This window comes from Dermochelys coriacea, chromosome 18 (assembly GCF_009764565.3).
Source record: "Dermochelys coriacea isolate rDerCor1 chromosome 18, rDerCor1.pri.v4, whole genome shotgun sequence".
NCBI classification, from domain to species: domain Eukaryota; kingdom Metazoa; phylum Chordata; order Testudines; family Dermochelyidae; genus Dermochelys; species Dermochelys coriacea.
The window spans coordinates 7505511-7526972 of record NC_050085.1 but is presented as its reverse complement, the minus strand read 5'-3'; the positions used below and the strand labels follow the sequence as shown (position 1 = coordinate 7526972).

Genomic DNA, 21462 nt, shown 5'->3' with positions numbered 1-21462 from the left:
TTCTAAATCAGCACCATCGCTTCGTTGTTCCTCCGAGGGCCTGGCATCTAAAGCCGTGACCTCGCCTGGCCCTGCTCAGCTCCTGAGATCTACCAGGCTCACAGAATCTTCTCCTTCTGCAGCACGAAGGCCGCAGGCATGGAGTAGATTGCTTTAGCAAAACCCTGCCGTTAGATGAAGCATGTGTGTATGTGTGTGGGGGGGGGTGCAGCAATTCCCCACATAAAAATCCCTGTGCGAACTTTCACCTTCTGCCGGGTGCCCTTCCTAATGACGTGCTGGAGAGGAGCTGCCTTCCGCCTGCCATCTCCTCTCTGCTCGGAGCAGCAGTTACCACCGTCGCAGAGGAAGTCCCGGGAACCACAAACTCCAGCCCAAACTCCCTATTTCTCCGGGTGCGCTGAGCCCTGCCGAGCAGCTCAGTAAGTATCAGTGCAGCGTCTGCCTTCGTTCTGACTGCCCCAAGAAGACTGGGACTTTCCCCACGCTCCCTTAAAATGCCATATCCAGAGAGACCACCCTCTTGGCCACATCAGTCAAGCAGGACATACCTGGCCACTTCAACCCAGCCATCCCCAGCCCAGCTCCCTTCTCCTTTGCTCTGAACTCAGTGACTGGCATGAAGCCAGATTGCACCAGGCTACCTTATGGGGAGACATGGGCTTCAAACCATCTGGGAATGTGCTGGCAGCAACAGCGGAGGGCGCTGCCGAGCAGATGCTCTCTGCCACTTGTGCATGGACCTCTGTGGGGCGAGTCACCTTCCACTGGACTTTCTCATTCAGTTTAATGCTCCATTTCCGTTATGTCCCCAGCAAAGCATTGTATTCTTTCCCTCATTTTGGCCATGTTTGTGCTTGGGATGCACACTGCATGCTGGGAACGGGTTAATAGTCCCTGCATCCTGGCCAGGGCTACTGGCTCTCTGTCTGGTTTGTGCAGAGATTTCAGAGCAGCACTGATTCCTTTCCCACCATCACCCGTAACTCCCATCCTTGCCACCCCCAGCCAGGGAAGAGGCGCTACACTTACACATCACGTTGAGGAATATGTTGCCAGATGCCAGGACCACTTTCTCCCGGGTAGCTCTGTCGTAAATGCCCACATGACACTCGTACGGGCCGTTGTCTGAGATCCGAACCTCCGGAAGACTGGGAAGGGAGAGGGGAAAGGAAATGTTATGGTAACATAACTGATATCTTACGCTCACACGACATCATTACTCCTTTAGGATTCTCCTCTGTTTTACAAATCAAACACACTCATACAGCAGCCACAACATCCACCACTGACTTGCACCCACCCCTGCGGCTATTTAAGAGTGCACTACGTGACTAGAAATCAGTGCAAGTCCAGCTCTGAACTTTATCAGAACTTGAGGTTCTGCTCAGATCTGGTGTCACTGGTTGGGACCACCTCTGGACACAGCAGCTTGTAACAGAAGGTAGTAACTAGAGATGGTTGGGAAATTTGTTTTCATTCTGAATGGAAAGTTGAAATTTCAAAAAATTTACCATGGGGTGGACATTCCAAGGGGAAAAAAAAAGATTTGGAAACAATGAAATATTTCAATTCAATAAGGTAAAAACATATTTCATTCCAACAATGGTGGAATGTTATCGCAGAGTATAAAACACACACACACATGTATTATAACAGAATTAATATTTTAATATAATACCAAGTCAAAATGAAATGAAATGAAACAAGAAAGTGGGGCCGGAACATTCTGACCTCAACACAAGAAAACATTTTGGCGTTATCAAAATGAGATGAGAAGGCCAAAATGGCTCTTTATTACTGTCTCCCGTTGAAGCTGAAATCGACACATTCCTGCGAAATGTTTTGATTCTGATGAAACTGCATTTTTCTGTCCAGCTGAAGTTTTTTTTAGCCAGCTCTCCTGGTGACCCTTGCCGTCACTTGAAACTTCAGGGATGCAGGGGGACAGAAACTAACTGTTATGCACATTGTCATGTGGCCAGGGCACTGGGGCTAACCCCTCTGCGCTTCCTAAGGGTGAGCGAGCGGAAGCCCGGCTAGCACGAGTCTATCTACCCGCGCTGGGAGGCTCACTCCTAGCTGCAGCGTAGACATAACACCCATGACCAAAGGAGGGGATTTCAAAAGCACTCGGTACTGGCCAATTGCTACTGCTGCTGGGGTCAAGAGTGAAGCACGTGTCGTCTGAAATGGGTACAAAAGGAGGGCAGCTGTGAGTGATGCTGAACATCCGACCTAATCACCAGCAAACAGCCCAGCTCCCCCAGCACCAAAAGGCTTGGCTCTCTCGAGGGGGAAGCATGATGCACCAGCACCACTTCTTGAAGCACGTACCACAGGTACTTATGGCCTCTATCTCCAGAATATCAGAGGGACTCACAATCCTTAATGGCAGCCCTGTGAGGCAGGGAAGAGTCATTATCCCCATTTTACAGAGGAGAAACTGAGGCACAGAGACTTGCCCAAGGTCACAGATGATGTCTATAGTACAACAAAGACTTAAACCCAGGTCCTCCATACCTTAAGCTAGTGCTCTAACCACTGGACTATCCCCCTTCCCCATAGCTCTAGGTGCTTGATGGGGTCACAGCAGAAGGTGGTACGGCTCATTCACAGTTAGTAACCCACAAAGCTACAATGTAGAGGCCACAGCAACGGACGACACCAGTCTCTCCCCATTGGCATGAGTGGAGAAGCTAGCAGCGTAGGAAGGCATTCCTTCAGGAGAGAAGCCGGCAGTGATCACTGGAGCCCTGCAAAGCTGCAGATGTCCACATTATAGCCGTGGACCATGTTTGCGGATCCTGGATCGGATGCGCATACAAATTTTGCATCCACACAGGGCTCTGGTGATCACCTCACTGTTCTAGTTTGCAGCGGGGGTTATGTTTAGTCACCTCTCATCACTGAGTCTTGTGCAGCTAGTCATGTAAATCAGTCCACGGGCATATTAGAAACACGACTGAGCTTTGTTTAACTGCATGACCAGAAGGGAAGTGTCTGAGATTTCCTAGAACTCTGCCTCCTAAACTCTCCAGCAGGGTTTGAGCAGAAGGCAAACCAGTCCTATAGTGCATGAGGACAATTGCACAGCACTATACCATAGGGAGGTGGATGTTTCTTCCTGACCAGACATCAATCAGCATTAGGCCCTGAAGCCCTAGGGTTGATGGTGCTTATACTTGTTACCATTGCTGCTCTTAGAATAGTGTGATTCTCTTCTGCCTCACATTGAGACATTTGCCTTAATCGTGTCCAGTAGCAGGGAGTTTTGTAGGTTAATTATATGTTCCCTAGAGGATTATTTATTTTGTATCTTTTCTAACTACATCACCTCTTGATTTCTTAACACACACAGGCTGCAAAGCTCTGAGAGATCTGGGATAGGAGGTGCTTGTGAAGAGCAAGGTCTTTTCCCAGCAACATGCACCAATGGTTTAAACTTTTCCTTCCAATGCACCTGTCTACGCTGAACATTTTAGGTACAGTTCAGAAGGATAAAGTGTGTGCAGATGTAAAGCAAGCAGCAGGCCACATCCCTCGCCATGTAGGCAGGGGAGTTGGCCAGATATGGTGCATTCACAGTGAGGAGTGAGAGAGAAACTTCTGACTGAAGTTCCGGCCAGGGAAGTATTGATTCCAGCAGCTCCTCCAAGCCAGATTCTGACATTTGTCTACTCTGGGATTAAATTGATCCAGTGACACAGCTTTATCCCAGGCCTGAGGGCAGGAGGCCCTGAGAAGGTGAAGTAGAAAAATCAAAGTGCCCCTTACTCATCTCAGCAGCCAACAGAGAAGGAAAATAAATGTGATGCTTGGCTGAAAGCAAAAATGAAGGTTTATTTGTAAAAGGGATCGATCGAACTGGCCACGGGGGCATGTTACTGTGAGTTAATCAAATAAACGCCCCAGGGAGACTCGGCGGCAGGAGGGGCGAGGGGGAGATACAGACCTGATATGTCACCTCCGGAACTCAGGACCTGAGAGATAAGGGATTGGGAAGCGAGTCCCGACCTCATCAGCGAGGTGAGTCCATCAGCGTCAACCAATTCTCCCCTGCCCTGTGCTGTTGGTTACACCCCGTGCAGAGAGGTGTAAAATCAGATCAGAGCCATAGCATCTTGCACCCATTTTTCACAAGGTGGAGAAAAGGCCAGATTTCCAAAGAGCTCAAAGACCAGGTTTCCAGGTGCTCAGCACCTAAAATCCGGGCCAGGTTTTCAGAAGAGCCCCACCCCAACCTGCATCCAGTATGCCAAGCGGTGCTTGGGTGCCTAAAACAGGAGCTGAGCTCTTTAGAAAGTTTAACCCCCTGGGACTAGGCACAAAGCAACAAGAATGGGAGGGCAATGCACTCTCTGCTCATGAGAGAGGCAGGACTGGAAGAGCAGGGGCTGTAGATCAGGATTGAGGTGCATTGGCAGGCCGGGAGGGGAGTCAGGACTGGGAAGTAGGGGGTATTGTAGGTCAGAATTCAGGGGCACCCGCAGACCTGTATGGACAGCCTGCTTACTACCTGTCTCTATTTACTCTGCTTTAGCCAGATGTTTGCTGTCTCATTTTGCTTAGCCTTAAAGCCTTCAGTCCAGATCATTTTCGCAAAAATCTCTCAGCCAGTTTCATCTCTGAAAATCTCTTGCACCTTTAGAGAGCTCCAAACCCTGCAAACTTTACTTGCCTGCTCCCTGCAGTATGGTAGGGTCAATGGGTAATATTTAAGGGAGTCCCTACGGGCTTGAGCTGTCACTTTCCCCTGGGTGACGCATGGAACCCTGGTTCTTCACCACCAAGCCAAAAAATTCCATTTTGGTTCTCCTGAAATAGAATTTTTTTGATCATTTTCCTTCCACAAACCAATTCAATTTTTTGACTTCTTGTCCCAATTTGGGTCGATTCCCGCCCCCTCCCCAAATCAGCAATTCTTCACAAGAGGGAAATTCTGTTGTCTGGCCAGCTGTCCATGTGGCCATGGACTTCTCTGCCGCCCTGCTGCAGTGATTCGATCTGCCCCCAAACGTTCCCAGTTTCCAGGGGTATTTGGATCTGAGCTTTGGGCCCACCCCGAGGTCCAGTGTCAATACCTTACAGTTGCCTCACACACTTCTGCACGCACACTGTGGAAGGGTGCGCATGAGGGGAAAAAATCGAATAATGGCCATTTATACGTGGTGCTCCTATGATATCTTTGGTCTGAGGGTTTCCCAGTGTCCTGTAAACATTAACCAAGACTCAGGATGCCCCGGTAAGCCACACTAATGCAATGCAGCTCTTTGCCCCCCTCTATTGGCCAGACTACACAGAGAAGTTTGAGTTGGCTACTGCCTCTGCACTAACAACCCTGATCCATTAGCTCAGGCAGTGGACTTCTATGTTTTACAGCTCCCAAGGTTCCCTGTTTCAATCTCTAAAGGTGCTTTTACCGGTGGTGTTGTTGCACATGTAATTACCCATTGTACAGATGAGGAACCTGAGGCTAAGAGATTTGCCTCAGTTCAGCAGCAGATCTGAGAACAGGCTCCAAGAATCCTGGCTCTCCCCAGGATAAAACAAACTTACATCACACCTGAGTGTCCTTATCAGAGCAGGACAGGCAGCAAAACCCTTGTGGGGAGGATCAGAGTCCTGTCTTTGCCTGTTGGCACTTTCTTTGTTGAATCCAATTGCACCCAGGCCACGACTCTCCTTGGCTTCATATTTTCACCACCTAATCCAAAATCCCCCACCCCCCGAGCTGCCAGCGCCTTCTTCCTAAAGTGGATTAAGCAGGCAGGAGAGCTTGAGTGGCATTGATCGGCCAGCTGGTTAGCAGTCAGTATTCAGATAACAGGAGCCTGGGATGGAGATTCTTTTCACCAGCAATGGGACCAGGATCAATAAACTATTAATAACTGCAAAGATTTAAGGAGAGATCTGTGTAATGCAGTTTAGCAGCTGGAGTTTACCAACACTGACAGCTCCTCAGAAGGGTAAGTAATTGTGTTATTGAAAAGAAAAGTACATGGAAAGCAAGGGCACTGTCAGCAGCAGCAAAGAGAGCTCACACACTGATAGCGGTTAAATTAAACTCTCAGCAAAGTGCTCTCTCTACGAGGCTGGTGCATCAGAACAGCACTGTCTGTGACCACCCTCCCAGGCACCAGTGAGCTGTAGAGTAAAGTGCATGGGATAGAATAGTGGCTCTCAACCTTTCCAGCTGACTGTACCCCTTTCAGGAGGCTGATTTGTCTTGTGCACCTCCAAGTTTCCCCTCACTTAAAAACTACTTGCTAACAAAATCAGATATCAAAATACAAAAGTGGCACAGCCCACTGTTACTAACAAATTGCTGACTTTCTTGGTTTTACCCTATAATTATAAAATAAATCAACTGGAATATAAATATTGTACTTACATGTCAGCGTATGGTATAAAGAGCAGCATAAACAAGTCATGAAATTTTAGTTTGTACTGTCTTCACTAGTGCTTTCTACGTAGCCTGTTGTAAAACTTGGCAAATACCTAGATGGACCCTCTGGAAGACTGCTGCATACCACCAGGGGTACATGTACCCCGGGTTGAGAACCACTGGGATAGATCAACCACAGTCTCACTCCCAGCACTGTACAGAGTGAGCAGAGGTGGGTCCATGTGGTAAAGTTCAAATCCAGAACCAAGTCCTCCAGATCCAAAGCGAGCGGTGTTAATGCAGCATGCACCCACACCCAGAGATTGTCCAGGCTCACCCCCATTCCTGACATTTGCCTTTCTTAAGTAAAAATAAACACCTGAGCTTGGCTGTTCCTCCAGATATTTCCCTTTGTCCCTCAACCTCTCTCCTGCCTCAGGGCTTGTCTAGCCAAGGAGACAAGAGGTGATTTTAGCACACGTTAGCTAACAAACACGTCTGAGGCCTAATGGGCAAGGCCCAGTGGCTTTAACGCATGCTAAGCTAGGAACAAGCGCAGGCTTTAATGTGACCCATTTAGCCCATGTTACAGTCTACACTGCCTTGTCTACACTAGAGGTTTATTAGACTGTTAGCTAACACCTTGTGACATCACACCTTTTATCTGAGTCCTGACAGGCCTTGGAGAGAGACTCTCAACCCACTTATACTCTGGAGCTGATGAGGCACATCTGATCAGACATTCCGGCATGAGTCTGCAGAATGGCCCTGCACCTCTGTGCAGGGTGGCATCCCTTGATGCCCAGTTGCACTGGGACTTTGAATGGGGCACAGAGGGCCAGAGACAAAGTTCAGGACTGGATCTGAAAGCCCCCAAAGTTCAGCCCTAACGAGAACGTCCTATAGAAATAAATGGGGATAAAATCAATAGCATCCTATAGGAATAGGGTTTAGTAGTGAATGAGGCCTCTACCGCCAAATTTTACAGCCTGGCTCATGCATTCGATAGAGAACAGATTGTTCCCTTTGAATTCTGTGGGACTTTTCAGTGGGCGGGGGGGAGTCACCAGATCAGGATGATTTAGTGTGACCCCAGCACAGAGATAAAAACTGAATAAGGGTCTGGAGCTCTTTTGAAAATCAGGCATTACGGCGCCAGACCCACAGCCCCTCCTCCAGCAGCACCAAGCAACCTGACAGTCGGCTGAACAGGCTACTTGGGGATTCCCCTGACACAAAGAACCCCCCCCCAGATGGCATAACGCGTCCTCTTAGCATCCTGCACCTTGGGATGCTGGCTTGATATCTTGCTAACCCCCCAACCCCTTGTATAGGATCCAGGGATCCTCCAAAGCCACATGTTTTCCAGTCTCAGTGATTTGTTGTAAGCTAAAAAATAAAATAAAATAACCCACTGTCTACTTGGCGACTTCTCCCAGATCCCCGGGATGTGGCTGATTTAAACCTGTTTGGTTTAGCTGAGCACATTTAAGCATTGCCAGCTAGTTGGCAAGGAGAACACAGAACGGAGCAGCCATCGAGCCAGGGAGCGTGAGTGCAAAGGAGGGAGAGAAAAGAGATTCGGGATGTTGCAATCAGAGCGTGGTGAAGTCAAGCATCTTTATTGCTCCTTTCAGAGGGTGCAGAACTCTTCTCTTAAATCCTTTGAAACATCACTTGTGTGATGGTAATAAAACCGCTCAGTGGGTGAAACGGAACCAGAGCATAGGATCAAACCAAGGGCTGTTAAAACGACCAGACAGCCCGTCATGGAAGCCAGAGAGGGGAAGAAAGCGAGAGAGTGTGTGTATTTGTGTGGTGGGTGATAGAAGTGGATATGGGGCAGAGTTGCCAGAGATTGAAACCCTAATGCACCCCGCAAATGGAGCCGTGTCTCCGTAATAGTGCCCAGCTTCCAGAACCGACGGCATTTTCGATTGGCAATTACAGCACTTCAGAGCTGATGTCGTTATAATTAGCAGTGCTATTGCTGCTGTTCCATTACCGACATCTCATTATGCTGACAGCAGAGCTCCAATGACCCATTGGAAACAGATTCAGGCTCTCGCCGGCTTTGCACCAAAGGGTTCATTCCACCAAAGCTCCCTCAGGAGCTCGCTTGCTCACTCGCTTTCTTAATGAGACAGAGTTTTCTTTCTTTCCGCTGCTCCAGGGGGGTGTTTTGGGATGAACACATGAGTTTTTACCAAATGTTGCCACTTCGTTCTGGTTCTCCTCCAACAGCTCCTTCCTCTGTCTCTCCCCTTCCTGTCTTCCCCCCCTCTTCAGCTCCCCTCCCTCTCTAGGGTCCAGATTCTCAGCTGGCATACATCAGGGCAACTTCGTTGATGTCACTGGGCCAGATCCTCAGCTGGTGGAAATCAGTGCAGCTCCATTGCGTCCGTAAAGCTTCAGTGCTGGGTGTAAAACATTGGAGTGCCACTGATCCCAATGGAGCTATGCTGATTTATGCCAGCTGAGGATTGGCCACGTCTCTCTATTTTTCTCTCTGTACCCATATACCCTCCTGCTTCTCCTCTCTTCTTGGCTCTCCTCCCACCCGTCAGCGGTCATTTCAGGCCTCTGCGTGTGCCTCTGTCTGTGTGTGCACACGATCTGAGTGTGTATGTACGTGCGTGCATGTCTCGGTCCAAATCCATGCACTGTGTATGTGTGGCGTTTGTGTGTGTTGCGTTTCTCTGTGGTGTGTCTGAGTGTGTTTATATGTAGCATCAGTGTGCGTGTATAGTTTATAATATAACGTTCTCTCTGCCTCTCTGTAAGAGTTCAGAGTGCTTTGCAGACAAATACAATCACATAAGGTCCCAGCCTGAAAGAGCTTATGATCTTAAATTGTGTGTATGTGTGATTTAATAAACGGGTGGGTGAATGTATCGTGCATGTGTGTGTTGTGTATGTACACCTGATGTGTATATTTCTGAGGACTATGCAGTCTGTATGTATGTACCATTGTGTATATAGAGTTGTGGGTAGGCACATGTGTTGTGAAATTGAAGAATGTGTACGTGTGTGTGTGTGTGTGTGTGTGTGTGTGTGTGTGTGTGTGTGTGTGTGTGTGTGTGTGTGTGTGTGTGTGTGTTCTATAGCCATATAAATAAGAAGAAAACTAAGAAAGAAGAAGTGGGGCCGCTTAACACTGAGGATGGAGTGAAGGTTAAAGATAATCTAGGCATGGCCCAATATCTAAACAAATACTTTGCCTCAGTCTTTAATAAGGCTAAAGAGGATCTTAGGGATAATGGTAGCAAGACAAATGGGAATGAGGATATAGAGGTAGATATTACCATATCTGAGGTAGAAGCGAAACTGAAACAGCTTAATGGGACTAAATCGGGGGGCCCAGATAATCTTCATCCAAGAATATTAAAGGAATGGGCACCTGAAATTGCAAGCCCATTAGCAAGAATTTTTAATGAATCTGTAAACTCAGGAGTAGTACCGAATGATTGGAGAATTGCTAATATAGTTCCTATTTTTAAGAAAGGAAAAAAAAGTGATCCGGGTAACTACAGGCCAGTTAATTTGACATCTGTAGTATGCAAGGTCCTGGAAAAAATTTTGAAGGAGAAATTAGTTAAGGACATTGAAGTCAATGGTAAATGGGACAAAATACAACATGGTTTTACAAAAGGTAGATCGTGCCAAACCAACCTGATCTCCTTTTTTGAAAAGGTAACAGATTTTTTAGATAAAGGAAATGCAATGGATCTAATTTACCTAGATTTCAGTAAGGCATTTGATACCGTGCCACATGGGGAATTATTAGTTAAATTGGAGAAGATGGGGATCAATATGAACATCAAAAGGTGGATAAGGAATTGGTTAAAGGGGAGACTACAACGGGTCCTACTGACAGGCGAACTGTCAGGTTGGAGGGAGGTTACCAGTGAAGTTCCTCAGGGATCGGTTTTGGGACCAATCTTATTTAATCTTTTTATTACTGACCTTGGCACAAAAAGTGGGAGTGTGCTAATAAAGTTTGCAGATGATACAAAGCTGGGAGGTATTGCCAATTCGGAGAAGGATCGGGATATTATACAGGAGGATCTGGATGACCTTGTAAACTGGAGTGATAGTAATAGGATGAAATTTAATAGTGAGAAGTGTAAGGTTATGCATTTAGGGATTAATAACAAGAATTTTAGTTATAAGCTGGGGACGCATCAATTAGAAGTAACGGAAGAGGAGAAGGACCTTGGAGTATTGGTTGATCATAGGATGACTATAAGCTGCCAATGTGATATGGCTGTGAAAAAAGCTAATGCGGTTTTGGGATGCATCAGGAGAGGCATTTCCAGTAGGGATAAGGAGGTTTTAGTACCGTTATACAAGGCACTGGTGAGACCTCACCGAGAATACTGTGTGCAGTTCTGGTCTCCCATGTTTAAAAAGGATGAATTCAAACTGGAGCAGGTACAGAGAAGGGCTACTAGGATGATCCGAGGAATGGAAAACTTGTCTTATGAAAGGAGGCTTAAGGAGCTTGGCTTGTTTAGCCTAATTAAAAGAAGGTTGAGGGGAGATATGATTGCTCTCTATAAATATATCAGAGGGATAAATACAGGAGAGGGAGAGGAATTATTTCAGCTCAGCACCAATGTGGACACAAGAACAAATGGGTATAAACTGGCCACCAGGAAGTTTAGACTTGAAATCAGACGAAGGTTTTTAACCATCAGAGGAGTGAAGTTTTGGAATAGCCTTCCAAGGGAAGCAGTGGGGGCAAAAGATCTATCTGGTTTTAAGATTCTACTTGATAAGTTTATGGAGGAGATGGTATGATGGGATAATGGGATTTTGGTAAGTAATTGATTTTTAAATATTCAGGGTAAATAGGCCAAATCCCCTGAGATGGGATATTAGATGGATGGGATCTGAGTTACCCAGGAAAGAATTTTCTGTAGTATCTGGCTGGTGAATCTTGCCCATATGCTCAGGGTTTAGCTGATTGCCCTATTTGGGGTCGGGAAGGAATTTTCCTCCAGGGCAGACTGGAGAGGCCGTGGATGTTTTTCGCCTTCCTCTGTAGCATGGGGCATGGTTGACTTGAGGGAGGCTTCTCTGCTCCTTGAAGTCTTTAAACCATGATTTAAGGACTTCAATAGCTCAGACATGGGTGAGGTTTTTCATAGGAGTGGGTGGGTGAGATTCTGTGGCCTGCGCTGTGCAGGAGGTCGGACTAGATGATCAGAATGGTCCCTTCTGACCTTAGTATCTATGAATCTATATACATATGTAGAGTTTAATGCAGGTTTGTGTGGATACTGCATGTGTGTGTACCAAATATGTGTATATGTTTATATATAGGTGAGTGCATATATATGTGTGTGTGTGTGATGGGTGAATAATATAGTATCCATGTATGTTTAGTTGTGCATAGGTGTATTCTGTGTCTATATCTAAGTTTTGTGTATGTGTATTCATCAGGTATATATAGTTGCTTGCAAGTGTATGCAGTGTATATTTAGTGGTGTGTATGAGCATATGTAATATTGTGTATGTGTATTCATTGTGTACAGTTGTGTGCTGAGGTATGTATTGCACATGTACTTGTGCATAGGTCCATCAGATATACGTGTGCGTGTATATATTTGTACAGGTTTGTCCCACTCTGCTATTTAATCCTCTAGCCATGATGGAGCCATGAAAGAAGATGGAAATGGCTGGGTTTCTCTCCCATAATGCACGAGGCAGAATAAGAACAAAGTAAGAGGCAAAAGTTTGCCAATCCCAGCAGGAGAGGAACGAAAGGAGCAGCGGATAAAGCAGCCCCTGTGGGGATGTGGCCATGGGGCCAAGGATCTGCCCTCTCCTGAGTACGTCTGATCCACAAATGTCAGTTTGACAGCCTGTCTCCCCGGGGAAGGGGGCATCGGAGCATTGCCACTGCTTACAGAAGAATTCATTAACGTCTCGGCAATGACCGTGGGGGGTGGATTGGTGGATGGTGTGTGGGCTGAGTGCAGAGCTCAACACCTGCTCTGCCTTTCATGCCAGCCCAGAGGCCTTGACACAAATGTTAGGGCCCAGCTGTCTGCCTGCAATGGGGAACTTGACAAGCTGGTGGGGGTGATTCTAATTTTGGAGGGAGAAAGCTGGTGTCATACATAGATCTCCAGTGAGACTCCTGCTTTTCTGCTAAACTCTCTTTGTTTGATTACCCCATCCAACCCCCCACCCACAGGTCTATTTGTCCTGCCCTCCTGTCACATCCTAGGCTGCAAGCTCTCTGGGGAAGGGGCTGCCTTCTTGTTACTTCTCTGCCCGTCGCCTGGCCCACTGCGGTCCTGAGCCTGGTTTCCTGGGTGGCTGGTGGTCTAACCCCTACTCCACAGGTCCACTGCTATCCCCATCAGTCCATTGCCTCCAGAGGCCCCCGCTGGTCGCTGGACACACATGACAGTCCCTGCCCTGAGAAACTCACAATCAAAGCAGCACTAGAGTCGCTCCTTCCCTCCCTCTTTCTGTTTCTTTGCTGACTCAGAAGTTGTTGAAGCTGGGAAAATGGCCCTTCCCCATTGAGGGTTGTGGAGATTATAAGAATCCCCCAGAGTTCAGCACGGTGGGAAGGGCCTGATTCTCATTTACTCCATCCCTGCACTTAGAGCAGGATGGGGCATCAATGTATGTGCTCTCTGTTACAAGACTCACCATCTCAGAGTGCCCCCCATGGCAAGACAGGGTATTACAGTGCTCTGCCTCAGTTTCCCGAATGTCAGTCTTCATCCTATTTCCACCAGAAGGGTGACTTGGCCCTCCCGACAAGTCACTTTACTGAGTTTCATCCCTTCTGGGAGTATCCAAGCCCAGTTGTAACTGGTCAGGCCCCAACCTGGCTTCTCCCAGCTGGTCTCTTCAGAGTCCCTTCGCCAGCTCCCCTGGGCTGACAGCAAAGTCCTTCCACATCACTACAGAACTCACCAAAATCACACTTTTCCTTCCAGAGCAGCAGGAGCCAGAGCTTCTCCCTGGGCCCCTTTCTGGAGCCCCTCATCTGAAGAGCTCTCCATTCCTCTGCCAGTACGTCACCCTAGGACTGCCTCCCGGGAGCCTGGCCCTCAATCCAGAGCTCATCCTGAGAGCTCTGCCTCTAGGCACAACTCTCCAGCCACCACTCAGCTTTACCGCTCTCCTCTTCCGCCAGCCCCGAGCTGCTGAGCTTCCTTCTTCCGCCTTCCTGCACAGGTGCAACTGGCTGGCGATCACTGAACAGGGCAGACTCACCCATGGCCCTAAAGGAGCAGGCTGCCCGGTTCGCCTCGCTCCTTGCTCGGGGCGGTGCCTGGCTCTCGGCGTGAGTTGGAGGCAAAGAGGGAGAAAGAGGGAGGGAAGGAGCGACTCTAGTGCTGCTTTGATTGTAAGTTCCTCAGGGCAGGGACTGTCACGTGTGTCCAGCGACCAACGGGGGCCTCTGGAGATGATGGACCAATGGGGATAACAGTATACACCTTGCCCCCCGCACTGGGAACAGGGCTGCTGTAGAGACCTTACACCAGCTCTACATGGGCCATGGTGACTCTGTGTGCAAGGGGGCTGTTTGTGCTCACTTTACTGACACCACCCCCGCGGCCTTAGCATCACTACGAATCTGGCCCAGGAACTCTGGCCACTCACTGTCCCCATTTCCTGGGAGCAATCCCAGCATCCCTCTGCCCATGTCATCCTCCCGGGCTGTGGATGGGTTGGGAGCGACCGCTGTTGGCGATATCCCAGGGTAGGCGCGAGTGCTACCCCACCAAAGGGCGACACCTCCCCGTGGATGGCTGTATGCATCACAGCAACGAGTGACACCTCTCAGGATACATTCGAGTCAGCTGGTGTGTCACATTCACCTGGGGGCCAGCTCCCCGCCGCTCTGAGCAGGCTCAATAGCCGCCATTCACGAGGCTGTTGGACACGTGTCACAACTTTGTTTTGTAAAGATGATTTTTAAATCCCCCACAGACGGCTATGTTAAGCCAACCCAGTGAACTTTGCGGGATTATTTAAAATAAAGGGCTGGATTCATTTTGTTTTATAGCTCAGTATCTGCTCATGATGCAGCATGGTATCCATGTGGGTGACATCATCACCTCTCTGATAGTCTCACGTGTGACATCATCGGAGTGACCTCTCTTTGACCGCACGATGGACGATTTTCAGGCATGATGTCATTATTGCTAGATATCACTACAATGGTGCAATGTTGTATCCTCATGTGCTACTTGAGTCTAGGTGAGCACCTCTGCACCAGCGCAGCATCACATCCTCGTGCGGGACATCATCACAAGGCGACGCATCTCTGACGGTGCATCAGAGCTTCCTTGCCCATGACTGAGGCTCTACAGTCCAATAATTAATGAATCTTTGTGTCTGGCACCAGCAGAGGCTGACATCTCTGATAGTGATCAAAGTATTATTGGAATCTGTATCATCAGGGGGTGACACTTCTCTGATACACACACCACACAACAAAAACACTTACCCAGGAGCCTATCCTTGCAACAAAGCCCGTTGCCAACTGTGTCCACGTATCTATTCAGGGGACACCATCATAGGGCCTAATCACATCAGCCACACTATCAGAGGCTCGTTCACCTCCGCATCTACCAATGTGATATATGCCATCATGTGCCAGCAATGCCCCTCTGCCATGTACATTGGTCAAACTGGACAGTCTCTACGTAAAAGAATAAATGGACACAAATCAGACGTCAAGAATTATAACAATCAAAAACCAATTGGAGAACACTTCAATCTCTCTGGTCACTCGATTACAGACCTAAAAGTGGCAATTCTTCAACAAAAAACTTCAAATACAGACTCTAACGAGAGACTGCTGAATTGGAATTAATTTGCAAACTGGACACCATTAAATTAGGCTTGAATAAAAACTGGGAGTGGATGGGTCATTACACAAAGTAAAACTATTTCCCCATGTTTATTCCCCCCCACCACTGTTCCTCAGACGTTCTTGTCAACTGCTGGCCCACCTTGATTATCACTTCAAAAGGCTTTTTTTCTCTTCTGCTGGTAATAGCTCACCTTACCTGATCACTCTGGTTACAGTGTGTATGGTAACACCCATTGTTTCATGTTCTCTGTGTATATAAAATCTCCCCACTGTATTTTTCACTACATGCATCCGATGAAGTGAGCTGTAGCTTACGAAAGCTTATGCTCAAATAAATTTGTTAGTCTCTAAGGTACCACAAGTCCTCCTTTTCTTTTCTCTGATATTGTACTTTACCTCATCATTGTCATTACAGCCTGGTCTCATGAAACATCAACACCAGGTGACACCCCATCTGACTGCATGGCAGTCGGCATGGGTGACACTTTTCCGACTGTCCGTTCCAGCACACTACGTCGCTAAACCTCTCCAAGCGGCTGGAGGGAACAGAAAAAGCATGGCTCACACAGCTGTTAGCTGGTCAAAGTTTTACCTTTCCTGGCCTGATTTGTTAAGAGGAAAAAGCTTCAAAAAGCAACATTTTCATGCAATCATTTCCATAGAGAAAAGCCCAGGGCAGTTTCTCTGAATGGCACCAAGGGGGATATTGTCAGTGCTGTGTGCGACGGCACTTGCCGATAACTGGAACCGTGGGGTGTGTAATGAGGGCTGCGTGCATAACTTATCGCACAGCATATCGAAGAAGGAGCTGTGCGGTGTGTGTAAATCCAGAAACAACTTCCTGTTTAAAAACTCCCTGGATGGCTGAGTGAGGCTTTTGCCTGGTAACAGAAAGCTGGCTGTTCACACCGCATTGTTACCACTTGTGTGACATTGTGTTTGTCATCAAATTTCCCCCAGTAGATGGGCCGTATACCTTTCCCTTCCCGGCTAACAGAAGGCTGGTTGTTTCAGCAGCAAGGTTTTGGTGCTTAGGGGACCTCGTGTTCATGCTGCATCGAAAAGCAGCCATGGCCGAGGGAAAAGAGTGGATGGCGCGCAGGATCAGAACAGAAAAACGACAGCTGAAGAGGAGCTGAATTTGGCAGTCATTAGGGAGTGACGGAACGTGACTTCTGAAACAGGGCAAGAGTGTGCTGGGTCACCACTGGTTTAGAACTGGGGTCAGCTGGTGATGCTAGAGTGCATCTTCCGGCACACGTCAGGGCCAAACCTGAAAGCTTTAGTGCTGAGAGTGGAAAGCTGGCTGTCAGGACTCCTGGGTTCTATTCCTAGCTCTGGGAAGGAACATGGTCTAGAAGAGACAGCAGGAGATTAAGTGCCAGGGCTTCTGGGGTCCGTTCTCAGTTTTGGAAAGGGAGCCTGGCCTTGTAGGTAGACCAAGGAATTAGGAGTGGGACCTTAGTTTTGGGAGGGGAGTGTGGTCTACTGGTTAGAACAGGAGAGTCAGAGTCAGGAATGCAGTTTTAACTCCTGAGCATGTGGGCAAGTAGATAATCTCTAACCCCAACCTGAATTCACCCCTGCTGGACGATAGGTAGCATTTTGCATTGCTGCTCTCTGCCACAGGATGACAGCTTTACAGTGCAGTCAGGGCTTAGGAGCTCTGAATCAGCTGAGATTCCCTCTGGCCAGCACATGGTCCATCCTCTGCACCGCCCCGCTCTGGCTAGCACTGCTGGTCGGCTGTGTGCCCCTGCTGGGCAGACTTTCCAGTGGCTGGTGCTCTGCACTCTGGGTTATGCTGGCAGGAGGGAGTGGGACCCAACCACGAATTAATCCCAGAATCTGTTAACTGGGTGTTGGGAGACATAATGACTTGCTTTTAAAGCTCTTTGAGATCCTCAGATGAAAGCTGCTCCCATCAATAAGTATTGGAGTGCAATCAGCTTGCTCAGACACTAAAGTTGGGCTGGGGAGATCAAAGCTCCAAGTTCAAATTGCATTCGAGAACCTTATCTCTACCGCTCTGCATATGGCTGATTGCCAACCCTAGTACAGGGAAACCTACCCCAGAGGTACTCGCAAGCATTGCTAAAAACAAACCTGCTGGAAAACACAGCAGAAGCTGTGTTTTTTGTGTTATACAAAAGCAGTCGCTCATAAAACTCCCTCCAAGCTCTACTTGTCTCAAAGTAGGACAGGAGCAATTATTTTGTACTGCACTGAGCACCTCACGGCTGGACGGAAGGAAAAGGTCACAGGAGTTGGCTCCTGCCCAGAGCAAGGTCTTTGCATTGTGGTATATAGTATGATGAGGGGTGAGACTGACATTTTCCCTGTGTTGGAGTGGTATTCAGGGCCAGCCCTGAGAGGCAGTGGAACTAGTGCAGGTCAGAAAATGAAGGGTTTTTTCCCCATAGAAAACATTGATGTTTTGGCAAAAAATTAAAACCCCAAATATTTTGGATGAAAATAAAAATATTTCAATTTGGAAATGCCCCCATGGGAATTGTAGTTCAGGTGCCTCATGCTCCCCTCCTTCTCCATAGCCTGGGCTCCCTGTTCAAACGACATTCCCACGATGCAGCACCCTCTTGGTGAGGGGAGGCATCCTGGGAGATGAAGTCCAGCTGTGAAGTTCAGCCTGCTGAGAGAATGGGGACATGAGCCACCTGAATTACAACGCCCATGAGGCACAGCAGTGCTATTCCTGAATTGAAATATTTCGTTTTTCTGGCATTCGTTATTTTGATGAAAAGTTAAAAATTCCATGGGGAGAAGATACTTTTAATGAAAAATGTTTAGTCAGAAACCCAATTTTTCTGTTAGCCCCCCACCCCACCACCAGGTTAGATGGAAAATTTTTGAGAAGCCCTAAGTGGAACCTTCTTTCTCAAATCCAGCTCCAAAGCCCCTTGATTGTTTATTGTGGATTTTTTAGCAGAGCCAAAACCCTGTTAGAGTAAACAAGCCCCCTGTTAAAGTGAACAGTCACTTGGCAGCTTATTTTAATGGACACATCACTTTAAACTAAGCCTCAGCCATCTGTTCCACCTTCTAATTACCCATGCACAAAAAGGAGAACAATTCACAACTGCATCACTTTACAACACAATAGAAAAGCGAGATGCAGAGTAAGCGATTAAAATGTCTGTGCTTTGCAGGTGAGGTGGCGGGTCAGGTGCGTGGATCCTCTCCCAGGCCTCTCCTGATGGAGCCCCATGTCCCCAGACAGGTTTTCTTTTGATTTTCTTAGGGTCTGGAGGAATTCACTGCAGGGTTTGGCTGGGACCCCGACAGCCTGGTTCCCTTACTGCACCAAAGAGTCTCCAGAGAAAGGAAGCTGGGGTGGTCACAAGGATTAACCTAGTCTTCTCCTTGATGCTGAGCCCATATGGACAAGCTTGCGGGGAGAGGAAGTCTGCAGGGGCTGGAGGAAAGGAATCGTCAGCTCTCCCCATCCCACCCTGGGGCTTCCAGGACTGTGAAGCAGCAGCAACACTGCTTTGTAGCTGCTGCTAAAACCCCTGTAATAGTTCCTGCAGCACCTGCGCTCCCACTCTGCACAGCTCGAAAGGTGGGTGTCCGCTGGCTCCCACTCAACCTGAAAAGCCAACCGAGTGCAATGGTGGCCCATTGGAATGGTCCCTCAGGGAGGGTTGACCCCCATACCAGCTCCCCAAATTCTCCCACCTTCCTCTCCACCAGGTCTATCAGCACCGCCACAGAAGAAGGGGAAGGATCTTCCCCCTAGGGACTAAACGCATAAAGACAGTCAAAGTGCTAAACCGTAGGGGGACTATGGGTAGGGTGACCAGATGTCCCAATTTTATAGGGACAGTCTCAATATTTGGGGCTTTTTCTTATATAAGCGCCTATTACCCCACCCCCCCCCCATCCTGATTTTTCACACTTGCCATTAGGTCACCCTACCTATGGGGCTACATCAGAGATTCTAAGAAGAGGGAGGCTCAAGGGTTAGCATAAGAATTACCAGCCAAGATCACCAACAGGATCCAGGGCTTCACTCACCAGAGGTCCCAGCTGGGGACGTTGCCTTTGGTTTCAACCCATTTAGGGTTTGCATCTCCTGAACCTTACGTCTGAACAAACCCCAAAGCCTCAACTCAGTGAAAACCACCCTGTTCCACCAAGACCCTCATATACAGCTCAGCTCCTGGGGTTCTGGTGAAAAGCTACAGCCTGGCCCAGGAAGCCTGGTTTGAGATAGTGTAGTGAGAGCTCTGAATCTGGAACACACCCAGCTGTGTAGCATGTGACTAACACTTCCACTGTGCCCAGCCCTGCCAACACGACCAAGACCCAGAACCATCAGGCTCCCAGCTCTTCTTTTTCTCCAAGTGTCTTATTGCCAAGTCACCTGTTTCAGCACAGCTGAGGGGCCAGACTCCCAGCTGCACCCAATAAACACTGGGTGCAGGTTGGGAGGAAATGGGGCACAAAGGAGCTGTCTGCATCTCCATAATCCGGGGACAGCATTGCATCATCCTGGCTCCCAGCATAATTTAGAGCATCCCCAAGGCTGCTGTAAACTATGTTGCCTGCCACTGGCCCCAAGGGTTGTTCTAGCACCCAGGGATCAGGCCCACTTTCTCCAGGGATGCTTCTTATCCTTTGGCAACCCTATTCCCTGTTCAGGGATTCCTTCATGTCAGGCCAGAGCCTCTGAATTCAAGTCGGTTTTGCACCAGGGGACTGGCACAAAGCAGCCCTGAGGAGGCTGAGGATCTGTTGCTGGGCTGGGGTGGCTGAAAGCTGTTCCCACCTGGGGCTGTCTGATGGACTCTGGGAAAGGAGTTGATGGCTTCCATCCAGTTCCTGCTCTCCATAGGAGTCCACCATCCGGGGCTGGCAACCGATGCCACTTCTCACAAGCACTAAAAGGAGACCAGGCCGGCACCCTTCTGAGCAGGCAGAAGGACAACACTGTTTTGCACTGCATAGTGCCTCCAACCTGAGGATCTCCAAGCAGAGGCAGGTCCCCATGTTATAGATGGGGAAACTGAGGCAGAGAGCAGGGAAGTGGCTTCCTCACAGCCCGGCAACATCAAGAACAGACACTTGAGCCTGCTGATGCCTAGTCCCCTAGTCTAACCATTAGACACAATTGTCTGCGGCAAAAGAGGAGAGGGGAATGCTGTCGGTACGACTAGCCCTGCACCCCTAGCCTACACGTGGAGGGTCACTCAGGGCTCTGCGCAAGTCAGGAGAGTCAGACCTACCACTGCATCCTCTGCACCTAGGTTGGAGTCATTATTTCTATTATAGCACTGCTTAGATCAAGGCCCCATTGTGCTTGGCATTGTATGGGGACAGAGCAAGAGACAGATCCTGCCCAACATTGCTTATGACAGACAAAGAATGGGAGATGAAATAGAGGAACAGAGACATACCCAAGGTCACCCAATGGGTCAGTTGCAGAGCTGGGAATAGAGCCCGGATCTCCTGAATCCCTGTTCAGTGCCCCACCCACTGGATCAAAGTTGCCTTTCCTTAGGGATGGGCTTTTCGCCCGCTGTCTGAGCCGGACTCAACCATTCACCCGCTGTCTGAGCCGGACTCAACCATTCACCCGCTGTCTGAGCCGGACTCAACCATTCACCCGCTGTCTGAGCCGGACTCAACACTTCAGCCGAAATCTGAATCCAACTTGAAAAACATTGCAAGTTTGGAAAGTTTAGTTGCATTTATTTTGGGGAGTTCTGCTGCACCTCCTGGCGCTGACTGCACTTGCAGGCAGGAAGGTAGTGCTAAAATATCTTGAAATATCTAGATTCCCTTATAGCTCATGGTACCCATTTCAGATCCCATCTTAAAACTCAAGCAAGGTCAATACATGCTGAGCCCATTGAACAAACCAAGGCTTTCTAAGCTAGCATGGCCTGTGTTCCAACCTGTAGTGCCTTGCCATAAGCCTCGACTCTGAGCTCTCTAGGGCATGTTTGTGCAGCACCTAGCACAACAGGGCCCTGATCCCTGATTGGGGCCGTTAGCACTACTTTCAGCAATTTAAATAATAAGGAGCAGAACACTATTCTTTGGGTCTCCCAGTGCGTTTCTGTATAGGATCACAGTCTGTGTATCTGGGATCTGATCTTGTCAAGTAGGGAGTGCCTTTGGTAACTTCTTCAATGGGAGCTGAGGGTGCTTAGCTCCTAGGCTGGAGGTGCCGGTTGACACTTTCTCGAGAAACTGC

At 48.4% G+C, this 21462-nt stretch overlaps 1 protein-coding gene across 1 annotated transcript in view; it reads right to left on the bottom strand.

Annotated features, from left to right (window-relative positions):
• IGSF21 (immunoglobin superfamily member 21) overlaps positions 1–21462 on the bottom strand; it is a 273045-nt gene that overhangs the window by 61879 nt on the left and 189704 nt on the right. The window contains exon 4 of the mRNA XM_038376831.1: positions 1033–1151. Within this exon, the coding sequence (XP_038232759.1) occupies positions 1033–1151 (119 nt within the window). The remainder of the gene's footprint in view (positions 1–1032; positions 1152–21462) is intronic.